General features: G+C 36.7%; 1 protein-coding gene across 27 annotated transcripts; it reads left to right on the forward strand.

Annotated features, from left to right (window-relative positions):
• Positions 1-1,674: 1,674 nt before the first annotated feature.
• On the forward strand, positions 1,675-27,164 carry LOC136255741 (contactin-2-like). Of its 27 annotated transcripts, none has more exons than XM_066048603.1 (18): positions 1,675-1,838; positions 10,002-10,316; positions 10,376-10,515; positions 11,614-11,678; positions 11,885-12,026; positions 12,074-12,241; positions 12,292-12,419; positions 15,226-15,421; positions 15,476-15,856; positions 15,907-15,962; positions 23,515-23,595; positions 23,642-23,765; positions 23,812-25,389; positions 25,903-26,162; positions 26,217-26,310; positions 26,362-26,749; positions 26,808-26,870; positions 26,966-27,164. In XM_066048603.1, the coding sequence occupies exons 1-5, from the start codon at positions 1,766-1,768 to the stop codon at positions 11,907-11,909; spliced, it is 618 nt and encodes a 205-aa protein (XP_065904675.1). In that variant the 5' UTR covers positions 1,675-1,765; the 3' UTR covers positions 11,910-12,026; positions 12,074-12,241; positions 12,292-12,419; positions 15,226-15,421; positions 15,476-15,856; positions 15,907-15,962; positions 23,515-23,595; positions 23,642-23,765; positions 23,812-25,389; positions 25,903-26,162; positions 26,217-26,310; positions 26,362-26,749; positions 26,808-26,870; positions 26,966-27,164. The 27 variants fall into 27 exon arrangements, with proteins under 27 accessions (XP_065904675.1, XP_065904683.1, XP_065904674.1 ...); XM_066048611.1 differs by having other exon boundaries at positions 26,651-26,749; XM_066048602.1 differs by having other exon boundaries at positions 26,217-26,305.
• Positions 27,165-27,926: the final 762 nt, after the last annotated feature.

Consider the following 27,926-nt stretch of genomic DNA (forward strand, 5'->3'; position numbering starts at 1 on the left):
ATTAGCTAGCATGCTTGTTAAAGTTTGTGCGTGTATTGTAAATTGTATGTATATACATATGTACATAAACTCAGCTAAGCGAAGGTATCAGATGCGTTCATGCATTTCAAGGTATCAGGTATCAGATGCGTTCATGCGTTCAGCACAAGTATATCAACTTCCAAACTGGTAGTGGATAGTTCCTGAGGTTGCTGCTCCATCTCCTGTTATCTTTCACTAAACAATAATAGATGAGATAGTAATTTAATCTGCTCGAATCTGTTCAGCTAAGAGTATGATATCATTTGGACACCTTACTTACTGGCATGGTAGAGTTAAGCTTACACATTACATAGTGCATGTTGCTACATAGCTAATTATAATTGGACTAAGCTTTCATACCTGAGCTTAATGTTGTGGGATGCTGGCACAAGATACCAGTGCAGGAATATTCAAAAGCATGCAAATTCTTTGTAACCAAAACCTTAAGATTTCAGAGACTCCAGCCAGCCGTGTTGTGACTTGATCCACAGCCACATGCAATCAAGACATGTGCCTATGGTTATGGAGCCATAGCAGGGATTATTAGTCTTCTCTGTATTCTTCTTGCCAGCATGTCTCTGACTCCCTATACTGACAAAGGCTTTCAGTAGCCTTCACAGCTGAGGTCCCATATGAGTGGGATAACAAATTAAACTACATAGCAAATATCACTACTCGTATCACTAAAAGCAGGGGTCCCACATGTGTAGCTAAACTTTTCATTTGTCGCATGAATGTTGGCTAGTCTATATCGAGGTCTATACTATATCTAGAATATAGAGATTGAGATGTGTTGATTATAATTACTGCATGATGATTTTCAAGAATGTGAATATTGACGAGACGTGCTAGCTACTCCTGATTTAGCTAAAGAGCTCACTAAAGAGATGTAGCTGTTAGCTATTGGAGTTTTATCTTGGCTATTATGTCAGGAGTAATATGAATCCGTACATGCACCATGCTCACTCTTTTCACAGGTGTGAATTCAGTATGTAGACTCACCTAACAAAGATCCGAGTCAGGGTCACTAACTAGCTTGTCCCAACGAGTTCGTCAAGTAGCTAAAGGCGTTGCGAAGAAGAAACAACCTCTGGAACAACTGCATGGCTATATCTCTGGCAATATACGTAGACTGCAAGAACCCAATAATCGCACAGTACACGTGGACGAACAGGCCTAGATGCAAGACAGCCGCAAGAATACGTGTTAACAAGCAAGAGCTTGAGTAAAATATCCAAACGTTTACTGAAATTTACTAACAAGAAGATTAAGATTTGATTGTGGTAGTCTCAGATTCAAAGATTTCAGCGAGATTTTAAAGATTGTAAAAGATTGTCACGAAGGTTAGGAAGATTTTAAAGATTCCATGGATTTTAATGGATTTTGCAGATTTCACAGAGATTCAGAGATTTGAGAAGATTCTTGAAGATTGCATGGGGATTCCAAGAGATTTGAATCTCGGATAAGTTAGATTTAAAGCGTGGCGGACCCCTTGATAATAGATACCCCATACTATCTATGTTTACACCATCGAGTTGATGCAAGACATAAGTAACTATACCACTACTTACAAACTGGTATTCGTGTCAGTTACACCTGAAACGGAGTGCCGGTAACCAGGCCTTTGCCTCGGCCTTTGCTTTGCGATTTTGTACTCTGGTATAAGCGCCTGGCGTGTACTAAAGGTTATGTGCACGTGCAGGCGGACAAAGTAGGCGTGTTTTAGCGGCTGGACTCGCACACAATGGAGGCCACTTCGACGGGGAAGGTGTCTCGAGTAGTGATTATAGGCGTGCTGTTCCTGACCACTGCGCTTTGTAAGTTAAGTTTAACTCAAGGAATATAATTATAATCTATGGTAGGGTCCGCAATCCGAAAAATCAACTTCTACAAATCAATCCCCCTACCATTGTGGGATGTTCATTGTAGTATCCCATTGCTTGATCCACCATGAAACCGGAGGTACGATTGTTGTCTTCACAGAAATATCATTTTCAGTATCTCACAAGATGCAAGATTTATTTTTAAAATTTCGTGCTCCACACAAAGGACTGGATGAAACTTGCTACTTAGCCAAATCGTATCCAGAGTTGTTGTAGTTGAAAACTACGCACAGAAATAAGTAAATGATTTGCTGGGTGTCCGGCACAGGGTTGCTTTTTTTGAAAAAACAGACAAAGAAATATGAAGTTTCGAATTCAAACTGCCCTACCACCCAGGGCAAGAGAAGCCAACTATTCCTCATAGTGTTTCGATACGGTTGGGTGCATAGTCTGTCTATGCTGTTAGTTTGGAAAAGATCTGAGACTTCTCACCATCTGGGTGACAAGCGTCAAAATTTTCTGCACTATCAAAGAATTGTGTCGCGCTTTCTAATCATTTCCAGCGCTTCTGCAGCCACAACAATCATCAATTATAGACTAAAACTATGGCAAAAGATGTCCCTGAACGTTTGGTAATAGCGGTTGTCAATTATTGTTTCATCCACAGCTTCCACGCCTCGCTCTAAGCTATGCATCAAGCGGGGCATCAAGGGAGGCAGCAAAATCGTCCAAATTTGACTTCACCTCTCACGCTCCACAGCAGCTTCAAATCTTCACTAGATCACCCTACATCACTATTAAGCTTCAAAACAAACCAAAAAATGCACAAAATCTTTCATTTTTGATTCGAGCTGGGTGGAGCTCCTGGTGAGCTGCTGGTATACTGCATCATATGAAATCACAGAAACACCAAGTACCACTACTACCAAACGTTTTGATCCATCATTTATCATCATTCTAAACAAAATTAAGTGACCAGTGTGGCATCAGAAGTACTGGAAAGCACTTTGGTACCATTAGAGAATCCCTTGAAATGACGCACGAAAATTTTGACGTTCTTCACCCAGATGGTGAGAAGTCTCAGATCCTTTCCAGACTAACAGTATAGACAGACTATGCATCCAACCTTATCACATCACTATGAGGAAGAGTTGGATTTTCTTATCTTGGCTGGTAGGGCAGTTTGAATTTGAAAATTCGTGTTTTGTTTTGTGCTTTTTGAAAGAAAGCAACCCTGTGCTGGGAACCCAGTGAATCATTTGCTTATTACTGTGCGTACTTTTTAACTACATTAACTCTAGATAATACCTAGCTAAGCAGCAAGTTCTATCCTGTTCTTTGTGTGGAGCACGAAATTTTAAAAATATTTTTTGCATCTCACGAAATACTAAAATCGATAGTTCTGTGAAGACAACAATCGTGCCTCCGGTTTCATGGTGGATCTAGCAATGGGATACTACAATGAACATCCCACAATGGTAGGGGGATTGATTTGTGAAAGTTAATTTTTCGGATTGCGGACCCTATCTATGGTTTAACCATTGTACGTGTACCTCACTGCTTATTCAGCTAGTTTGCTAAAGTTTTAGTAAATTTTTTTTTGTCTTAGAAAGCAGTAAGAATGCAATAAGTAATCCTTTTGACGAGTTTGTGTTATCGGTAGAGTTTAGAGTCATTAATCGATTCCCAGACGAATTTATATCCGGACACCTGTAGCAACCAAACAAATGGTTCCATAGCCCTGATATTTGCAGCATAGGAGGACATATGCATTGGCACTTTACATACCAAAAATCACTCCAATCGGTTGAAGCAGGTAGGAATACGAAGCCCAAATGTCCGTCTGAAAAAACGATCGATTACCGGACAAAAAAGGACAACTGCTTATGATTCCGCAAGGAAAGAACCGATTGCCGCTAAACCCTAGTATATATAACTAGTCTTATGTCAGTACCATGATAAAAATTCGGAGTCTGAAATGTACACCAACTGGCAGATACAGCTTGCCAAAGTTCACCTACTCCAATGACCACTATTTTCGGACACTTTATACATATCAAAACTTGTGTAAGATATTCTGAATTTCCGAATGGGTTACGCCCATTTTGTATAAAATAACACCCTCCTCTAAACAAGGCGCCATAACTTCCGCGTACTTTGGTTGACGGACACGAAGTTTGGTTTATCAGATTCCTTGATGAAAGGCGATTCGATTCATGTGTAAGTTCTTTGTGTAGTAAGCTAGAAAGGAGCCTTGTACCGCAAAATTTACATTTTCAGAATGCCCGTAAAAACACGTGTTTTTAAACATATTTCTATAACCTAACCTGTTTAACAATTTGTATGGTCGGAGTCTTATTAAGCATCCTTCGCTGCGTAGAATGATACCAAATTAAGCGAATTTGGTTGAGGATAACAACTTGTAAATTGAGATTTTCCTGGCGAGATAATTTAATTTTCCAATAGTTTAATGTATGGAGCGTGTATTATGTCATCATCAGCAGTAAATAACTGTCACTATGGCGACATTTTCCCATTTGTACGGTCGGAATTGGATAGAGAAATTCAAGGACTTTCTTTTATTGTATGGTGTGCTGTAGAAATTTTGTGAGTTAAAGGTTGTAAATTAGTGTTTTTGTGTGTAGTGTAAAATACATGTATTTTGTATTGGACAAAAAATGACAAGGAATGATGAGATTTTATGATCAGCCTGTTTTACCAAGTTGAGGTTTCAAAAAGGATATTAAACAGATATTAAATTTATTTAATGCATAATTCTTAATTTTTAAAGGTTTAACCCAGTGTTTGAAAACTTTTAATGTTGACCACCTGAAAATGCTTGATTTGACAAATCCCATACATATGTTTTGATATGATCTAGCAACTTTAAGTTACTTTAATGCATCTGCAGTCAGACCCGTAGTCAGGGGGTCCTGAAGAGCCGCCTTAGAGAAAAGGTCCACAATTTCAGCAAAAGGTCCACAATTTTGTTAGCCAATTTTTCAGTAGAAATTAAAAGTCCATCAGCTGCAGTTTACTAAATACCACTAATAAGTAGCAATAGCTATATATCAAGCTGAATTAAATGCTCCGAGTACCATATTCAGTAAATGTAAGATCGAGATATTCTAACAGAGCAGCCAACCACTCTAATAGAACAGTCACCTTTACATTTTCTTTTAAAAGTTTAATCATTTACAAAAACATAGTAAGATCATCTAAACTTGATTAAAATATGAAATTGAGGCACTGAGCCACTCAGACCCCCATAATAGCATTCAAGCTTCAACTTCATGTAATGTGTAATTTAATTGTCTTGAAACACTCTGGCCTACTCCAATGCCCCTACTGATAGAGCACTCAGGCTTTTCCATCCATATTCACTGTGACACTCCAATACATTTAGGCACAGATGGTATAATTGCAGTAGCAGTAGAGATATTTGCCAAATGTCATCCGTATAGCTGGTCTTGAGCTTGAATTTGCTGCCTAAAAATTGTGCTATTTTCATTGACTAAAATACCACAAAATTCCAACCTTTTAGTATCTATATTCATTTCCTGGGGGCAGGCCCTCAGATACACCTAAAGTCTGGCTATGCAGTGCATTACCACTAAATTGATGGAAATGCTTATATTGATATCAGTATGTTACATTGTCCCACTTCAGCTGTTTTATGGGCTACATGCTTGTCATTTAGCCATACAGCACAGAGCCTTGCTTATAGTCACCACAGTGTTAATTCTTCATGCATGCAATTGTTGCACTGGTCCACTGGAGCCATACATTCACTTGCTTATTGGTGCTTAGCTACTCATGGCTAAATAAGCAATTGCATATTTTCCATTAGGCAGGTGCCAGTGGTCTCAACTGCATATTAGCTAGACAGGTACATGCAGCCTTGGTTGAAATGTATACTATAGCTTTTAACATGAACAAATGCAATTAACCATAATCTTATTATAGAAGTTTGGCTAAGACCTAATTGTTGCAAAGTTCATATATGTGATACAACAGTGCAGAGTTCTCTGAACAGAGAAGTCTATTGTAAGTGCCTGACCTATTTCTACATGGATGATTGTGTAACCAAATACGTCAACCAAATAATCCTTTCGAAATGATACAAAGAACATCATTTTTATACACCAAGAATAGATTTAGTACTGCCAAAGGCCTTTGTGCAACAAATGCTGGACACCGCTGCAAAATGCATAGTGCAACGGTTTCATGACGAAACAGATTTTTCTGCAGTTAATATCACAGCCGTAAAAGTGAGCGTTATCTCAAACTATCCCAACAGTGTATGTAAGAATACAGGATCTGGTCCCAGATCAATTTACTCTAATACAACAGTCACACATGCATTCTAATTGAACAGTCAAGTGAAGTACACTCTACAGTAATAATTATTTTCAAGATAGTCTTTTCTCATATTATCTACTAACCTCCAGCATCCAAGGGCTAGAAGTGAGACTGCTAGTTGTGGCCAAAAATACTGACTTTGGGCATAGGGAATAATCCTTCCCTTGGGCTTGTACATACTTAAATTCTGATGGTTAAAATTACAACCCTTGAAGTGTTAGCTAACTTACCCCCCCCCCCCTCGTCTTTACACTGAGAGAAATTAGTATACTTTCATGTTATTTTACAATTCAAACACTGGCCCACACAAGTGTTTAATTAACACCTTTGTGCTGTTGCATGTAGCCGAGGATCACACTCACCCTATAATTATGTACATTTTTTGAAATAATATTAGCTAATCATTAACTAAGTAGGCCTGAGTCAAATATGCTTAAAATTTTGCCCAACTGCTTTCAGGAATTCCCCAAATTTTAAGCTTCAGTTGCTCCCATTGTGCTTCCTAGGTTAACAGCATTTCTTTGGAATATTTTAATCATGAATGCTCTTTTAGAATTTTCACTACAAATTGACAGTTCAAATAGAGAGTGTTGATCTAAGGAGCTATTTACATTTGATCGCAATTTGAATTTTCTGCTGGTTGCTCTATTGGAGAATGTTGATCTAGTTACAAGGACTTAAGCTCCATGACGTGAAATATTCACCTAGTATGTTTGCATTATGCTGACATATCACTCTAGCCTATAATGCTGGCATATTAGACGCAGGCTTATAAGTAACTATATCATAAAACAATAGAACATGAGATAAATCACATGCAGGAATGCTGACATGCGCACATCACACTATAATCATTACTGAGTCACAGCTAAAGAGCTACATAAGTAAAGCTACAGTATATTATGATATTACTGATGCTCCTTGGATTTGAAGTGATGGGGGTTTGCTTCTGCAGAGAAATGACAGCAGTATTTGTGAAACCAATCAGATATCATATGCTAGCTATCCAGTAATTACTCGATCATACACTTTTCGGCTGCACAATGCTCTAAAATATTAACATATTAGTAAAGTTGGTAACGATGATTCTAACAGTACTTACCACAAGAACTTTCACTGCCATCTTCATCATCTAGGAACAGAGATCATGTTTTATAAGCTTTGTATACCATGTATCTGCCAACTCACCACCAACAACTGGTAATTTCTTCTGTGCTCTTGTTACCATATAATGTGTATGTGTACTTTTAGCTTTACTAGCAGTATTGTATAGGTATGTTTGAACCCCATAATTTGTGTTATGAATCCGTGTATATATCCCATCCAAAACAACTTATATCTGTGAAAAGGTGCGTGTCAAAGTAAAGCAGAGTTAACTGCAGCAAAAAGTAATGATATTGTAGTGTGGCCATGTGTGAGGTATGGAAATATTAATCAGATAATACAATATTATTGTTAAAGTGTTAATGAGAACTATGTGATGCTGCTAGCTTTTAAGTGTGTGAGCATCTTCATAAATGCCACTCAAATTAAATTCTCAATGTGTATAGATTCTCTGATAGCAATAAATAGTTTGAGTTTGGCTGCCTTTCCTTTGTTCATAGCATTGCCTTATACGGGAAAACGGCCAAGCTCAAACTATCAGATAATCTATTGCTTTATTGAGAATCAAATTTGAGTGGCATTTATGAAGATGCTCACACACTTAAAAGCTAGCAGCATCACTTGCATAGTCCTCATTAATACTTCATCTGATTAATATTTCCATACCTCACACATGACCACACTATGATATCATTACTTTTTGCCGCAGTCAATTCTGCTTTACTTGGGCACGCACATTTTTACAGCTATAAGCTGTTTTGGATGGAATTAAATTTACACAGTTGAAGCATGGATATTATTCGTGGGGGTCTGAGTGGCTCAGTGCCTCGTGTGCTTCGTGTTCACTAGGACTTGGAGAAGGTAAAATGAACACTTCAAAAGGACAGGTGTGGCCAAAAATAACAAACTAAACAGTCAATACTTTAGTCTTGCTGTGATAAATTACTATAGACCACACTTTACTCTCAGAAGTATCTTTTAAACTGTTTGTCTATCATGTTTCATATGCAAATTTTCACTTGAGAAATTCCTGATAGCTTATGAGGCCTGTTACATTGTTTTTCAGTCATTATACACCTGTTACAGGACAGAGGTTGAACTGTTTCACCTGGTTTCAGTTACCAGCCACACCCCCTTAAAGTAAACACGACGATAACAGAAAGTTAAGCTTCAATACAGTACATAAACAGTGCTCAAAGCCTGTTTACTCACGTGGGTATTTGACAGACCCGCAGGCACACAGTTTTTGCCAAATCAAATTCAGAAACCAGGTTCATGCCTACAGCCAGCCTTCAGCTGGGTGTGGGCATGTGCCTGATTTTAAAATTAATGAAGTAGGGATCCAAGTAATAAAAAGTAGCGAATGGATGATGGTATTATAATATAGCTCTGTGGGAAAATCTATAATATGCCAATGTAGGGATCTCCCCACATATTTATGTATGTGTGAAATACCAGTTGAAAATTCCAATTTTTTGTGTACTTATATTATGGACTCTTACTCACATGCAAGTACACGAAAAAAATTGGAATTTTCAACTAGAGTAGGGACCATAGCACATCGATAAAAAGTACTGAAACAAGTTGGAGTATAGTGCACGATATATTAAATCACAGTAAAACAATAAGAAGTGTGATATCCCTACTGTGCTCAAGATACCATAATGGAAATGCACAGTAGGGATATAACACTTCTTATTGTTTTACTGTGATTTAATATATCGTGCACTATACTCCAACTTGTTTCAGTACTTTTTATTGATGTGCTATGGTCCCTACTCTAGTTAAAAAATTCCAAATTTTTTCGTGTACTTGTTTGTTAACTTTTTTTTTGTAAATAATTATCATGACTGGTGAACCCACGCATACCGCATCTGAAGAGGCACCGCGCGCCCCAGCTATATCAATTATCGTCTGAAAAGTGAAGTATCCGTTACACTTCGTTGTCAGCTATGTTCAACCCGTTACACAGCATTTCGAATCAAGAACTGTTCGAAAAACACCTCTACAATCCACGCATACCAAAAGAAAGAAATCGTGCCGCATGCCCCAATCATATTAATTATCGTCTGAAAAGTAAAGTATCCATTACACTTCGCTGTCGGCTATGTTCAACCTGTTACACAGCAGTATGAATCAAGAACTGTTTGAAAAGCACCTCTGCAATCGAAATAGCCATGATGAAAAATACGGACAATTTCCGTTTCGAAGGGAAGCCATCACGTGCTCGCGCCAAATTGACACCTTTCCCTGTCAGCAAAGATGAGTGGGACACAAAGGAGGACACTGGTAAGTCCATGAAGAATGCATTGCATGTACTGCGGTATGCCAAAAGGCACCTGTCGGGCCGAAGCGACGTCGAACAGTGAAAAAATCAAGCCCGTAGCCTTAGCCGTTATCGAGTTACGCTTGTCTGAAGGCATCAGTCAGTCAGTCAGTAGAAAATTCCGTTGAATAAAAATTTTAAAAAATGCCGTAGCAACTTGTTGAAAGCGTTTCGGGTCGATCTGAAAGCTTGTTTGGGCTTAGTTTTACCTCACCAACACTGCCTCATCGTCGTAAGGGAAAATCGAGGCTGGTTTTTGGGTGATATTATTTCGTGGTCCACGCCTACTCCTTTGTGGTCCCTACTATACAGTTGCTATTGTACTGTATGATATTGTGTATGTTATAATTATGCATCTTCTGTAGCAATGGTACCACCCTTCCCTCCAATATTAAGAGAAGTCACCACAACACCATACTCAGTCAACATCTCATGGGTAGTACCCACTATTGTGTTTGATCAAGAAACTTATACAGTACAGTATGGTACTGACATGGCAATGCTACAAAGTACTAGTGAACTGGTACAAGGGAGTAGCATTAGGAGTGTTACTAATGGCAATTTCTCTGTCAACATTACTGGATTAATACCATTCACCAGATACTATTATGTTATAACAGCTACCAATTCAGTAGGTAACACTAGTACTGCAATGTTGAACTTCACTACTGATGAGACAGGTATATATGTATACTAATTGCTCACTAGTGCATCTTCTGAATACAATTTCTGTACACAGCTCCCAATATGGCTCCTATGAGGTTCATGTCTACTGCCACAACATCTGATAGTATCACATTCCAGTGGACTCCTCTAACTGCTCCTCAAGCTAATGGAAATGTCAGGTGGTACATTGTAACCTGCAATGAAACTTTTATGGTAAGGATGTTATAAACTTTTCAAATAACCTTAACCCTTAAAGACACATAAGCCTAGAAGTAAAATTTAATATGCATGACCATAAACAAAGTGCTATAACTTTTGAAGCATGTATGGCTACGCTATTTGTTTCCATTTAACTCTCACATAATAAGGATTTAACTGGTACCTGGGGTTTTCCTCACTCTATAGCGAAAAGTCAGAACTCACTGTGTAAGCAACTTTTCATTAAATAAACACACAAACCCTTTATATGCCTTCAATAACTCTATTATGGCAGTTGCTTATATTGACTTGCAATAAACTCATTCCTTTTGCTATTAAATTTCTAATACCATATTATTTCACTGCCCATACAAAGGCCCTATACCAGCAGCAAAAGTTGCAATTGCAATTTCATCGGCTAGAGCTAGTATATAGTATGGTGTAGTGCTGTTGTTTAGCAACATTTGCAAAGGTGTGGTTGCTATGGCCCAAAAAGCTTATTACCTTAGAAACTGTCTCCATGGCAACAGTTGCTAAGGTAATTATCTTGATGGTTTCCTAACAATTGTTGCTTCAGGATATTCTAATCTGATTATCCATATTGGCCATAGCAACCAGATCCTAACAACCATTGCTTGGCAACCAAAGAACAAGTATGGTATTAATTTAGAATAGCATGGGTGGCAGTGTTTGCCTGGTGAAATTTACTCATTTTCAATGCAGCACTCGTGTCCAAATTTCACTGTTACCCGTACTATTACTGGTACACATCAAGCCATATAATTTATGAGTCATGTGATTAATCCCACAATTGAAATTAAACATGTGGCAAGAAAAATTTAAGTGATGAAATGTGTGAGTTGTTATTTATTTCATAACAAGTAAGCCTCTACCATTACAGTGTTTATTTATCCCAAGTAGCCCAGTAAATAGACTTTCAATTAATATGTAGTTTTCGGCTAAAGGAGTTCACCTACTCGTAACAACGTGTATGCCTATCTGTCTACCTAATTTTTGCATGTTAGAGTTACTTCCCTATTTGCAAGGGAACGTATTAAGTGGGCACCTGGTTTTTTGGACATTGAATTAACTTGCAGTCATTTTCACTCACAGGGGATCCTTCTTCCGATCCTAATGTCTCTGATGACCCCTTCAGAACACTGTTCATCGGTCGAATTGTAAGTTACATATACGATTTACTGCATAATGTATATCACCATGTACGCCTGTGTTGTGTAAACATGAAGTTTTATGAACCTTTAAGGGTTAAATTTCAGATAAGGAAATGTGCCTTTTAAAAAAGTAACACATATGAAAAAATGGTACAACTGCCTACTGTAGTATATTTTATGTGTTCTTTGTTTATACAACTTGTGACATCCAGGTCAATGTTACTGGTACTGCTATGATGGGAACAGTTACTAGCTGGCCTGAGTCCATTCACTGATTACTCCTGTACAATATTTGCCATCACTGTGGCTGATGGTCCGATGAGTAATCCTGTTGTAGAGAGACAGCTGAAGGAGGTGTGCTAGATACATAATACATAGTAACATGTAATTGTTCCGTACAGTTCCTGATCCTCCAATGATCAATACAGTCATTAATATCAGTAGTAGTGTAGTACGTGTAACATGGACCAGACCTGATGTACTCAATGGAATGTTACTCAGTTATACTGTCACCTATGTCACTGATGGTCCCCCCTACAGACATGACTGTTGACTACAATCAACAAGAAGTAAGCTGTTTGTACATTGCATGTAATGAAGTTATCATGTCTTACTACAGGCACAGTTTTATGATATTATGGGACTTGATCCATACGTATCTATTGGTCACTGTAACACTCCATGCTATTAATGGAGGAGGAACAAGTGGTCCCAGTAATGTGTTATCTGGTAGATCAAGTGAAGCAGGTAACTATAGTGTATTACACATATTTATTAGTTTACAACTGTCAGATCTGAGTCATTATCTGATTTTATGTTTGACAATGTATGATTCATGTGTATGCATGCCCTCAGATAAACCAAACAGGTTTAAACTAGCTTTGTAATTAGAAGTATATTATACCGTAAAATTAATCTTGTAGAAATCGCTCCATAACTATTGCTCTGTTTCATCGATTTCTTTCAAATAAACATCATGGTGCTTTCTATTTAGAGGCAAATAATGTGGTATACAAGAAGATCATGTGATGCCACTGCAGAAACTCTTAATCATTATAATGGTGGCACATTTTATCACAAAGAAAATTGTACGTATACCAACATTGGATATCATCTTGTTTCTTGAAAAATCTACAGACATGTTAGATAGTCTTGTGTTACTTATTGAGAGGTAAGATTTTTGATATACAAACTTGTAATTCCATTTAATACTTCCAGGGTTTTTGTCAACACTACCAACTAGTTTAGTACAGTTTTCATGGTAGACATTGTTTATAATACAGTAATGCTTAAAGGGTTAAACCTCCTTTAGCGACTTAATTGAGAAATGTTTTGACTGCTGTATTAACATAGTTGACTGTTCCATTGATCTTTTTAGAGAAAAAGTAGTCAGCTATTCTTTACCGTCCTTTGAGTTAAATGGCCAGTTGTTCCAATGTCTTCTGAAGTTTGCAAAGTTTGAGATCACAGCACTTTGCTATTTACCATCAATCAATGATGATGATTATAAAATAGACGTAAATGTCTTATGATCACTTTGTACAATTGCATGTCAACAGAATTTTGATTTAGTAAAACTTTTACCAAGTCATCTGTAGTTATGGGCTTGATTATTAACAGGAATACAATTGTATATCCTTGAAAACATTGTGTGGGATTTTTATTTTGTGCGTTAACTTTGGCTCTTTGCCTTGTATGTATGTTAGCAAGAACAGTGAAGTGTAGTGCTTTGACTTAAGAGCTGAACATGTGCTTAAGTCTACAAGATACTCTTTTCTACGAACCGATATGATCTCTTTTTATACAGTTCTTATCATAACATATGGTAGTACAAGTTTAAGAAAAAATTAGAATTTTAAGTTCGACTAGGGATTGTAAAAAAAAGTAGGGAAACAAGGGAGGTTGCCTACACCTGCAGATATACCAGTGACCATTTAATCCCTAACTCAGTCTGTACCCAAATTCAAGACTGAATTAGGGATTAAATGGTCACTATCATATCTGCAGGTGTAGGTGACCTCCCTTGTTTCCTTACTGTTTTTTTCTATGATCCCTAATCAAACTTAAAGTTCCTAATCTTTCCTTAAATTTGTTTGTTTACTTTTTTTGTAACACTATTATGACTGGTGAACCCACGCATACCGCATCAAAGAAAGGATGGCACTAAAATTAATTTTTTGTCTGAACGTGCCCCACAGCTATTAAATATTGCTTGGAAAGTGCAGTGGCCATTACACTTCACTTTCAACTCAGTTCAGCCCGTTACACAGCACTACAAATGAAAAACAGTAGAAGAAGTGCCTCTGCAATCAATCCAGTCACCACAGAAATACAACGATTTGTGCACCCCAACTATCTGCCTCAAAAGTGACGTGGTTAGTACACTTCGCTTTCAACTCTGTTCAGCCCATTTCACAGCGTTAAAAATGAAGAACAGTGTTAGAATTGCCTCTGCAATCAATTCAGTCACCACGGATAGTACAGATGATTCCCATTTATAAATATACTGCAGGGAAGCCATGCATTGCACTATCACAAATTGTCACCTTGGGCTGTTAGCAAAAAAATTGGAACACAAAGGAGGACAAAGGTAAGTCTATGATGCGTGCATTGTACGTACTGTGGTACAAAAGGCACGTCTCTGGACGAAGCGACATCAAACAGTAAAAAAATCAAGCCTATAGACCTTGTGCGTGCCAAGGCGTGGTCTTCAAGTTTCACGATAGTTTATGCGAAAAGTGAGGGGAAAAGTATCGAGCGTTCTATTGCAAAAACCTTTCCTAGGCGGAATAACTCGCCATGCAGCAAATATGTTATATACTTTTACTTGGTAACTTACTTTATACCAGTGATACTCTATCTTTTAGCACAATTCCTTTGTATTAGCATTAAAAAAAAATTGTTGGCATAGAATGCATACGTTTTTTGCCCTCAAAAAATGGCGGGTGCATTATTTTTATATGATGTAATAAAGTGCCATGCCTTGGCGTGCACAAGATCTATAGCCTTAGCCATTATCAAGTTATACTTGCCTGAAAGCATCAGGCAGGCATGCAGTTAGTCAGTAGAAAATTCCATTGAATAATTTTTTGTAACAATTTATTGGAAGCCTTTAGGATTGTACTGAAGCACTTTTGGGCTTGTAACCAATACTGTCAAGGTGCCAGGATGGTATTGTGAAGCTGGTTTTGAGGTGAATTTTATTTTATTTTTTTGGCTAGAGAAACCCAAATCTCCATGATCCCTAATATACAGTACTACCTATGGCTATTACAAGCTAATAGGAATTATAAAGTGCTTAACAAGGGGATTATCACTTGATGTGCAAATTCAATACTTACTTAAGCCAAATAAATGAATTAGCATGGCAGGTAGGGATCAAATTTGCAGTCCTGCTTGAATGATTCCTAGTACCTAATGAAATTCCTTACACTAGTCCGTAACTATAGTGCTTTAATTTGGATATGGTTCAATTATCAGTAGTGATGTAGATGTGAAGTACATGGCTGTGTATCTGCATATGTAAATGCATAAATTGTTTACTTGTACATAGAACCTGGAATAGTAGTCCACACCACCAATAGAATAACTGATACTGAAGTGAATATCATGTGGACTGAACCTGATCAACCCAATGGGGTTATCACTGGATATGTAGTGATGTACCGTGTATATTGAAGACACTACTACTTTAATGATGAGTGATATGTTAGTGGAAAGTGTTAGAAGCTTTCGTATTGAAAATCTCGGTAAGAATAATATTGGTTGCCAGTGTATCAAGGTGATTGTTTGATCCACTACAGTGGCTGGTAAACCTTATCAAGCAAGAGTAGTGGCATTCACCGGTGCTGGTAGAGGGATGCAGAATGGATATAAGACATTTTTTAGCCAAGAACTTTCTGCAACCAAGGCACTAGAAAATGTACAGTTTAAGCAGTTGAGTGCTACTTCTGCCAATGTCACCTGGACTTCATTAACATTGTTTGAGGCTCGAGGATTTCCTGTTTACACAGTAACTATTGAGCCAGTATCTCGTAATTCTTGCAAAAAGAGACCAACACTCACTCAGATAACTAATAATAGCTTTATTGTGTTTACTAATTTGGTGAGTGGTACGATAAACACTGCAACAGTTGGGAGCTACCTCAGGAATGCCAACTGATCCAGTGATATCTGATTCCATTGTAGGTAATGTAATTTGTCTGAAATATCACATTGTAGATATCAACAAAAGGTCATGAGTAACTGCACCATCAGTTAATCCGAGCAGTAGCCACACTTTAATGCTAGGTGTGTTTGATTGTGTACCATTTAATACAAGTGTTATATGCAGCTATTTAACTCATCATTATTAGAGGTTAATATTATTTCTTCCTCATAGTAGTATTTGTTAGCAAATATAATAGAGTAGTATGTGTATGCTGTAATTCTGCTAACTTAAATATGTGTATTTAAGCTTACAGGGGCTTTAATATGTACAAGGTATATATGTCACAAGTACACCAAACAAAATTTGGAATTTTCAACTAGAGTAGGGACCATAGCACATTGATAAAACAAGTTGAGTAGTCATGATATTAATTCACAATAAAACAGTAAGAAGTGTTATATCCCTACTGTGCTCAAGATACCATAATGGAATGCACAGTAGGGATATAACACTTCTTATTGTTTTACTGTGATTTAATATCATGGACTACTCCAGCTTGTTTCAGTACTTTTTATCGATGTGCTATGGTCCCTACTCTAGTTGAAAATTCCAAAAAAATTTTGGTATACTTGTTTGTCGATTTTTTTTATAAATAATTATTATGACTCGTGAACCCACGCATATCGCATCTGAAATAGCGCCGCACGCCCCAGCTATGTTAATTATTGTCTGAAAAGTGAAGTATCATTGTCAGCTACGTTCACCCGTTACACGGCATTTTGAATCAAGAACTGTTCGAAAAGCACCTCTGCAATCCCCGCATACCAAAAGAAATGGTGCCACGCACACCAGTTATATCGATTATCATCCGGATGAAAAGTGAATATCCGCTACACTTCGTTGTTGGCTATGTTCAACCTGTTACACAGCAGTACTAACCAAAAACTGTTTGAAAAGCACCTCTGATATCAAAATAGCTACTATGAAAATATGGACGATTTCTGTTACGAAGGGAAGTCATCACGTGCTACCACTAAATCGACATTTTTTGCTGTCAGCAAAGATGAATGGGACACAAAGGAGGACACTGGTAAAAGGACACTGGTAAGTCCATGAAGAATGCATTGTACATATTGCGGTATGCCAAAAGGCACCTCTTGGGCTGAAGCTACGTCGAACACTGAAAAAAAAACAAGCCTGTAGCCTTAGCCATTATCGAATTATGCTTGTCTGAAGGCATCAGTAAGTCACTTATTATTCAGTCAGTCAGTAGAAAATTCCGTTAAATATTTTTATAAAAATTCCGTAGCAACTTGTTGAAAACGTTTCGGGGTGATCTGAAAGCTTGTTTGGGCTTAGTTTTACCTAACCAATACTGCCTCATTGTTGTCAGGGGAACTTGAGGCTGTTTATTTTGGGGTGATGTTATTTTGTGGGCCACGCCTTTTCCTTTGTTGTCCCTACTGATAGTACCATATGATCATTACAACATCTGATATTGTTTCTCCTGATATTGTTATTTATGCAGGTAGATTTAGCTACCTGCATGAATAAATGTATCCCAATACCTGGAGTTAGCAATCATGATGATGTTTAGTTAACATAAAATTTTACATTAGAGCCAGATACAAAAGACCAGTCAAATTAGTGCAAAATATTCTCATGACCAAAAAACAGATCTAAGCCTACTTGCTTAGAAATTGTTAATAGTTTTATTCTTTTGATCATCTATAGCTACTCTAGTACAAGGCTTTGTGAACCTTGAGTTACCTCCAGTACAATATAACTGTGTAGAAAAGAAGAGACTCTTTAACAAAGTGTCAAAGCCCGCTCCTCCAGATACTGGAATAATTAATAAAAAGCTAGCACACTGTACTTCTTACTAAGCATCACTGTTATACAAGTTCTGGTCTGTTGTCAGGGAGTGCCACAAAAATAATCCACACAAAACAGCCAAGCTGTGAAAAAATGATGCAACCTTAAAAGCCTGGGTGAAAAAAGTTGTGAAATCAAAGGTGGCAGCCAAGAAATGACTGCAATGATTTTAATCTCTACTAAATTTTAGTAATGGTTGTGTGTATTGTTAAAATTTATTAGCATGTATTTAGATTACAATACAGATGCATTTTGTAGCAATGCCTCTCCAAAAATGGACCGGACACATAGACTTTTTACCAGGGGTATTCCATATTAAAAAAAAGCAATTTTTTAAAAGCAAAGGTTTGCTTGTTGCAAATATAGAATAGCTATTTAAAAAATTAAAAATTTTAAGTGGAAGTAGAGATTGATATAACAAAAAGTAAGGAAACAAGCTCAAAAATGTTACAGCTGAAATGAGAAACGATCCAGCAATAAAAAGTAAAGAAACAAGAATAGATGACTACTTGCTAAAATGAGACACATTTTAATGCCTACTAAGTTTTGGCTAGCATCTTGAAATGAGACCATCAAATTAGCTAAAAGTAGGATAAAAGTGTGTCTCATTTTAGCAAGTAGTTGTCTAATGTTGTTTCCTTACTTTTTATTACTGGATCATTTCTCATTTCAGCTGTATTTAGATCTTTGAGCTTGCATGTTTCTTTACTTTTTGTAGCATGTATATTATACCAATCCCAGCCTACTTCCTTTTAAAATTTTATAGCTAGTTTGTTTACTTTTATGTATTAAACTCTTATTATCACTTGGAGCAACTCTTCGTATGCAATAAGCGCCTCTATAATTATTATTGTTTTGTCTTTTTGGAGTTATTACAGCAACTGTTAAAGGCTTCAGCTACATTTCCAATGGCCTAAATGCTGATGATTTAACAATAAAACATCACTGGAGAGTCTACCAGTAAGAGTGGAACCCTCACTTTTAGAAGTCTGGATCCCAGGGTGGATCCGCCCCTCAAAGGCATTATTAACAAGCTACCTCGCAAAAAAAAGTTAAACTGATAAGACTATAAATGACTACCCAACATTAATAAATGCTAGAGACAACTCCTTGGGTACTACACCTGTCCACCCTCGTCTTACGTACACGTACTCACATCTTTGTTAAAATCATGTGTTTGGGTTGTGGCACATGCTGCAACTATTAATTATCTTTTGAGAAGAACAAAGAAGCGAATGAATGATGAAAGCAAACAGCATGGTGCAGTGGACAGAACGTAATCGGAACAACAGATTCGTGAATTTGCTGTCATTACCTTGGCTGTCTGAAATTTCTGGAGCCGTACACCTAGCGCAATCGGTTCTTACGGCAGGCAGGCAGTCAGGCAGATGAAAGGTAGGTGAATTTTGAAAATTTTAAAGCTCACTGTACATCGAAACATTCAACTTTTCGCTTCATTTGACCAAGGTACAACATCATCACAGCAGTACCAATGTATTCCAGGTGGTTTTTTCAGCAAGGCTGTTTTTTAAAGTGCGAAAAATTACAAAGCCACGTGATTTCTTACCAATCCCTACTTATTAATTACTATCATACTTAATGATATTCCATAACTATTGTACATTTTAACTGTACAGTCAATACAGCTTCAATACCATATAGTAAAAAACTTTGGCGGTAAAAAAGTGTGACAAAACTCCTCTGTTGAAAAATTGGCGGAAAAACTTTGGTGATTGAAATAATATTCGCCAAAGTTAGTTTTACTCTACGGTACGTAAGGATAACGACAAGGTGTCAACTCATCAGTTAAGTAGTGTATGTAGTAAGTGTATAGGTAGCTACAGTTGTTGTTGTTGTAGCAGTACTTTTGTAGCTACTGATCTAATGACGTGCTAGCAAAGGCATGCTTCGCTATCTCCTGTGATGCCGAGAGTGACCGTATTTTACTTTTTCAATAGCAGAGGTTATCATGTATATCAAAGTATCAGTTTGGCCAAACCCATCGCGAGACGATGAACTAGCTGACGTGTGAATGGGAAAAGCCAGTTGGAAATGCTATCCCGAAGGGTGCTTACAACTGTGGGACACATTTCGAAGATCTCCAAAGTCAGTTTGATCTTTATTGCGTGGTGGTACAAGCTGACTTTCATCTCAAGTTCTAGTTACTCAATGTGCTCGTGTGATCATCTAAAATAATTGGCGAAAAAAACTTTGGTGAATTGAACGCTATTCGTCAAGTTTGCCAAAGTTGTTTACCGCCAAAGTTGTTTACTATACGGTAGTCGATTGTATCATATTGTGTATAACAGCAAGGTGCATGGTCAGTCTTCATGAACATATTATTGTCTCCCATCCTCCACACCTATTAGAATTCTTGTTAGGGCAACAGCAGCTGATAAAATACTTGCAAATTAAAATTTCAGGGAAAGTGCAGGGGGTTAGATACTGTAGCTGAAACATATGTAGCTCTGTTTGTTGAATTTTGCATGTGCATGCTTGTGCTGTTTGATCCTGCCCACTTGGTATTCTTTGATCTTGTACAAGTAGCATGCACAGCAAATGCAGTAGAGGGTCATTGTGTGAACATGTTTCTGGTAATGCTCTTCTAGACAGTCATTTTAGTTAAGCAGCTTAAATTTAGTCTGTAATCCAAAAAAGTTTTAGTCTAATATGTCATAGTTTTTCTAAGTGTTATATACGCAAGTATTTCACCCAATGTATTCAACGCTTTATACTGTAAATTTAGGCTTGCACGATTGTGTCAGGTTCTCGCAGATCCGGTCACATATGATCATGAGGTATACTCATTACCAAACCTTGCTGAACAGGACAACCATATAAGGACCCACGGGATCAGTAATAATGTTGAATACATCCTGTCCATAAACACCCACAAGATATTACATATAGTGTCAAAAACAGCTTGTACGGTGCAAAAAAATGTCAGTATGGGCCAACACTGTAGAGTACCATCCACCAGCAATGCATGATGTCAAGATAGCAATAGCGAATGGCTGTGGTATTTGGGATTAATAGTGGGAACATTGTAAACAGGAAGGTGTAAAATAGTGCAAGGCAAAGCCGAGCACTATTTCCTTCCTGTTTACAATGCGAGAACTATTAATCCCAAATACCACAGCCATCCATCCTATTACATATAATTGTGCAATTGAATAATTTCACTTGACAGGTAGCTTTATTGATGTTGATATAGTATAGCATTAAACCTCACCAAACAGTGATCCTGCCTTTGCAAGTCATAAGGACATCTTGGGAAACTTGCATATCAAAAATTTTAATATGTCCTGATTATCAAGGTCCGTCCAAAACACACTATAATATTTTACGCATTAAAGGGATGGACCATTAACAAGTGTCTGGATTATGGTATTGGGCATGCCCACGAGGAAGTCTTGTGTTGTGGACTCTCTCGGATTACTTCTGCAGTCATTGCTAGAATGAAAGCTTGAGCCCAATTTACCAAACAGGATAGTAAACTGGGAATGCATGTTTACACAATATGGGCATGCATGACAACATTAGGTGGAATAACTTAATTCCTATAGTCTAAAAATTTAAAGTCTGTTCACTGGGTTACTTGGAGAAGGTTAAATGAACACTGCAACTACTGCAGCTTACTTGTTACAAAGCGATGAACAACAATGACTCGCATTTCCATGTTTCAAAATTCTTTCCACCTGTTTAATTAGATTGCATGTAAGCCATATATGGCTTGATAGAAAAAAACCAGAGATTTCTTTAAAAGGGTCATTGTGTGATCATGTTTCTGGTAATGCTCTTCTAGTCAGTCATTTTAGTTTAGCTTAAATCTTAAATTTAGTCTGTAAACCAAGAAAGTTTTAATTTAATATGTCATAGTTGTTATATAGTCGAGTGACTACTTTTAGGTACAATAATAATCCCTGCACTAGAGCTGCTAAGATAATATGTGATTAGGCATGGGCATGCTGGCACATATATGCCAAGTTTTAATGACTCATAACTTTTATGATCAAGCAATTTTATCTTCTGTTTTGCTTTGCCAATCCATGTTATAGGATACAGATTTTTCATGCATGCATAATTCCATGGCCCCTTCTCCAAAGCACACCATTTTTGCATTATAGCTGTCCCCCAGGTAGGGTGCACCACACAGCAAATTTGATTAAATTCGCAAAAGCCATTTGCGAGATATGGACATTCAAAGTTTCATTTAATTTCTTCGTTTTTTTCTTATACCATACGAGGGCTTTGATTTATTTTCGCATACTTTACAAAAATTGCTATAAAATGCAAACATGTAACTTGATTGCCTCGATCTTTGGAACAAATTAAGAGCGTGTAACGGTGGATTCATGTACCAAGTTTACTGTGAATCTGAGGAAAATCCAAGGAGTTATGAGTGTTTATTCATGTAAAAAAATCAAACTTCTGTCATGGCTACAGGGTAAACTGAGTATAGGAATAACTTTAAAATCAGTGTGTAGATAGGCTGATCATCATAGCAGTGTCTTTTGATAGTTTGAATAGCAATAGAGTTACAGCGACAAAGTTATAAAGCAAAAACCAAACAAATGTAAAATCGTGGGATCGAGATACTCTAATAGAGCAGTCACCATGGGGTAAAAAAGGTGTATAAAATATGTCAAAAAAAAATTTACCAGAGTTCAAACCAGGGACCTTTATACCTAACACCTGCAACCTTAACCACTGAACCACTGCTACCTTTGCTAATCACCTCATTTAATTTCCGCTTTATAAATGAAATTTCTAGTTTAAATCTGCTTATAATCAAATGTTTGTAATTTCATAGATTTACCAATAGAAGTATTAGACTGTTCTAGAACATTCTATGTATGTTATATTAGAAGTAAAATGTTCACTCTATTAGAGTATTACAATAATATCAAATATCGAATTGAATCATGCACTGAAATCCATTTATAAGTCTGTCTTCAATAATCATCATTGTGTCTGCATAGAAAAGAAGAAATGTGAGTAAACACAAACCTCAAAGTCAGCCATAGGCTGGTTTTGGGGCCTTATAAGAAGTGAAATCCATACAAAAACAGCCAAGCTGTGAAAAAATGGTGCGGCCTTAAAAAGCCTGGGTGAAAAAAGTTGTGAAATCAAAGGTGGCGGCCAAGAAATGGCTGCAATGATGTTAATGCTAAGGTGGCAGCCAAGGAACCTTTTATTTTTTCCACCCAGGCTTTTTAAGGCCGCACCATTTTTTCACAGCTTGGCTGTTTTTGTGTGGGCATGTTTTTATTATTATTAGTTTTAACCATTTAGTTTTTTTTAATATGGCTGTAATCTTTTCACTGCTTGCATGGCTATTTTTGATACTATAATTTGCTCTTTTTTTAAAAATAATTTTCGTATGCAAAACTTGCATGAAAATTTCTTACGCAAAATTTTTTTTTACATAAGATTGAACTACTCTAATAAAGCAGTCATTCACATATATCATACGAAAATTTTTTTGCATGAAAATAAAGCCAATTATGGTATATGCTAACTAGTCAGTTCGCATTCACCTAAGCCCTCCTCATTTGTTGTTAATAACTCTTGTTACATTGGCCAGCTGCCCAAACATTTAGTACTGTTTATCAAAAAAACACTTTCATACAGGCAAGAACAAGTGAGTTATGAGGCTTTAAAAATATCCCATACATTTAGTATAGACAATTCAGGATTCAGACTCGCAAACATGTTTGCAACATGTGAACTGACTATAATAGAACATGAAGACATACACTACAAGCAAATGTTACTGTGTATCTGTAACAATTTAATTTTTTGTACTATGTATAGTATCCACTATGGTGAATGTAACCGATGGAAATATAACCAATGGAAATATAACTGATGGAAATATAACCGATGGTAATAGTGGTAAGTTCAAACAATGCCATATATACATACGTATAGAATATTCCAGATCTTAGTGATGGCGTTATTGGTGGAATTATATCTTCTGTACTGGCAGTTGTTTTGCTCCTTGTGTTGCTATCAGTTTACATAGGGATCAGGTGTTACAAGAAGAACTACAAGAAGAGAAATCAGTAAGGAGTTCAAATGTTTTATTGATTATATGTACACATATTTCAGGACTGCAGAATATGACAAAGAAATGTTTGAGATCCAACCTCTCATAAGCAATAACAGCATGAGAAAGGAAACACCACCTGACAATATTAGTGATACTTCAATTGGAATGTCAGACAATGCAGAGAATGACTATAGTGATTGGCGTAGGGAAACTCCACTAGAAGTGTTGGGCACAACAGCAACAGCAATAGGAAATGATGAACTACAAAGAATCAGTGAAACCACAAAATGTTAATGTCAGCATCTAGTACAGTGTTCATCATCAAAGTAGTGTTTTATTTGGATTATTAATTTTGCTTTCAATAATTAAACTAGTTGTAAGGTAGTCAATAGAAAATTCCATTAAATGGTTTATTTTAGAAATTTATTTAAAGTATTAGGAGTTATTCCGAAGGCATTTTTGGGATTATGAATACTGCCAAGCTGTCATGAAGAAAAAACAAGGCTGGTGGTAGCAGCAAAGTCCACATTTTTAAAATGTTTTTGCTGGGAACAGTGATCACCTCCTTCCAGGAATAGAGCATGTCAAATGTAGCTTCAATTGTGCCTTTATGATCAAAGTTAGTACAATAATTTCTTTTACATATTAAGTTCAAATAAAGCTACACACAGGCAAGAATATGGGATTGAGCCTGGGAATGCTGCCTCCCTTTTCAAGTTTTAATGCCTCATAACTTTTAACGCAATGCATGATCAAGTAATTTTAGCTATCCCTTATAATATTCCATTTTGCTTTGCCAATGCATGTTACAAAACGCACATGTTTCTGACCTGTTATGTAATGGTGTACAGTTTGTGCCAACATGTCTGGTTTTTGCAGACCCAGTCACTGAATAAGTCTTATGAAATTGTGATATTATTAGTGTTAATTTTTCCATTTAGCTTATATTGCTGCAACCTTTTTCGTGGCTTGAATACATACTATAATTATGGTAGATGGTACATGATGACATGCACTATAGACAAATGTTACTGCAATATCTGTAATAATTACTATATTTAGTATCCAGTTTGGTGAACTGATGGTATCAGTATATATTGATGTACGTATGTGTGTATATTTAGCAATACACTGATGTTTGCTGTAGTGTTTGGATCATGAGAACATTTGCCACGGAAGGCTCAGTACATTACACTAATTCGTATACCCAATGCTAACTATGCTAAAGCCTACCCTACTCAGAGGTTTAAACTGTTTATTATGTGTATATGAGTTTGTGTGGTCTGGTCATTTCTTGTGAAGTGCATAATATTATATTACCAAATTAGGTAATAGTAAGGCAAGATGGTTTTATAATATAAAGCAAGGTGTTTTCATTATTTGTTTTAATACCATAAATATTTGTGTGTGAGTTTGTGTACATGTGCTTGAAGTATATATATATCTTGAAGAGCAAGTTTTTTGTGGCATTCTAAGCATGCAAAATATCAACAGTTCATAAAAAGCTGCTTTTTAGAAATATTACTTTTGTCAAGTGCAGTGAGATTGTAATTACAGAAAATCATAGAAAAGTGTTATATTATTTCACGTACATGTAGGGATTTCAGAAGCCTAATGCTTACATCGCTACTTTTAAGGTGAGAATTTAAGTGCAATGGTTGTCATAGCAACATGTATTTGTATGGGTGTACAATGTGCTAGTCTTTCAACTCCAAATAAAGAACACCATACAACAAAAGTAAAAATTGATGGTTTTTACTGTAAATTCTAGATGGCATTTTATATGCTCTTTGAATGCTGTTAGTTTAAAACTTGTACCTCTTTAAAGACCACCTTGCTATACAGGTGATGTCAAACAGACCCTCAAGATTACCTCATATTGAGGCCTTGTAATTTTGCCCCCCAATAATGATGCATCAGACATGCATGTGTTTGAAGTCACTGATATATGTAAGAATAAACACTACACAATGTGTGTAGTTGATGTGTTGTGTCTAAGCCTGTACTATGTACAGTAGCAGAATCTCTGTCAACATTAATTTATCTAGTGATTTATAATATCCAGTGTACTATTGTACACTAACATGCACAATGTACATACACACTGATTTAGTTTATACTCATACATCACTGTGTCCTTTCTATTGTAGCCTCAGCAGTCATCTGAGGTTCCTTTAGAAGTGAAGCATTTCTTCTTCACCAGTTAGCCTGATCATGGTGTGCCACAGTTTGCTACTGCTTTGATCTCCTGCTTTGATAGTGAGTTATTGGCACAAGGTTCTGGGGGCACAGCTCCCTGCCACGGACAGACATCAAACATTAGATTCATTGATAAACTGTTTTCAATATGCTTGGTTCCATGAAGTCCTAATCTCAATTATGGTTTATGGCTGGTGCGTTAGCCAAATAGGTACATATCCAAACTGATACTCCAATTGTAAACTCATTATAGAATGTCTTGCAGACTTCCTGCACATGATCTTGGCAGTCTGATTGAGTTGTCATATGGTGGTGGTGGTCCCACATTTGTAGACCATTCCATTGAAATGCTTGGTAAGGTACGGTGAAACCATGGATGAAAGAATGTTAGAATCTGTGCATTTCTTTAGAGGAATAGGCTTGGATGATTTGTGTGTTGCTAAGTGCTACACACATGACGTGTACAGTAATGCAACATAGTGATTTGAGGAAAGCTAACTAGTCACTCAACAAGTTGCCCCATGTTGTTGTAGTGCAACAGTGAAATGTTTGCTAACTATTTCTGTGCTGTATATTATTTGAAGAATGTCAATTATGTACTTTTTATTTGCATGTGCCACATCTTCAATCCATTCAATAACACTGTATACTGGTCGTGTGTTAATAACACTTTAAGTACAATCCTCAACTTTGTTATAGGATCATACAAAGAAGCTGAAGAGAGAGCTTGTTTGGAAGCTGAGTACCTATCTAAGTGTAATGATGATACAGAAGGTACCAAAGCAGACAGTCCAAAAGGTTGATAATTCAGAATAGTCTTGAGTACAAATTATCTCTTCAATTTATGTATATATAGAAAGGCAAAGTAGAAAGAAAAAGAGTGACACATCAACTGTGGAGAGTAAGGAGATTCAGATATGTAAGCTGATAAGCTCGTGTATCTTTGTAAGTTAATGGCAAAATAATAATTCAGGGAGTTACATGCAACAGCTTAATATCCCTCTTTTTTTGCAGAAGCCCAAAAGACGAAAAAGAAAGTTAGTTGGAGAGAACCCTAAAGTGTAGTACATAACACATGCTATTCTGCTTCATTTTTTTTGTCATAGAACACAAATTGTGACATAAATATGGAAATAGGTTCACCTGCGTTATTGCTATACATATTTTCCTTAGTCTAAACTTTTGCCTCCTTAAAAGAATACAATATGGGTATTAAAAGAATAATGTAAATTAGCTTGAAATTTAAAGAGCAATTCAGCAGCTAAACATTGCGTTGTACTCAAGGAATGCTGATGATTATAATTGAGTGTTAGAGGTCTGACACACAGCATGACATCAACCTGTCCGAAGATATTCCGTTCTGTTTTTAATCTACCATCCATTAGGTCTTGAGGTGCACAGCAGTACTATAATATATTCAGATCAGAATGGCATACCATACACAATAATATAATTGCACTGTAACTTGCTCATAAATACTATAACTACACATTGCAACATCCCTTAATTTTAACTATGTGTAGTGAATAAATTGTCATTACTAATTACTCAACCAATCTGCATGCACTGCTTGCATTACAGACACAACACATCATCAACTTGCGATCAAGATGAATAAATAAGAAATTAAAATCAAACGTCATTGTTGCCATTTTCCATCACTACAGCATGTAACCTTCCTGGTAACCACCTCTTGTACAAATCACAATGATCACTACCAGCTTGTAACAACTGTGGTCAGATGGCACAGAAATCACTGATACTTTCTTAGACATTTTCAGCTTATGGTAAATTACTGCATGCTGCTTTTTTACTGCAAAGAGGAATTGTTTCTCTTATCAGAAACTCTCCTGGACTACTAAGCTCTGAATATTGTTTTCTTATTTGCGAATAATACAGATATGGATCGAATGAAATTACAAAGGACGATACAAGAGACAGTTACAAAAATAAATTTTCTGACAACATTTGAAGC

Source organism: Dysidea avara, chromosome 5 (genome assembly GCF_963678975.1).
Source record: "Dysidea avara chromosome 5, odDysAvar1.4, whole genome shotgun sequence".
Classification (NCBI taxonomy): Eukaryota; Metazoa; Porifera; class Demospongiae; order Dictyoceratida; family Dysideidae; genus Dysidea; species Dysidea avara.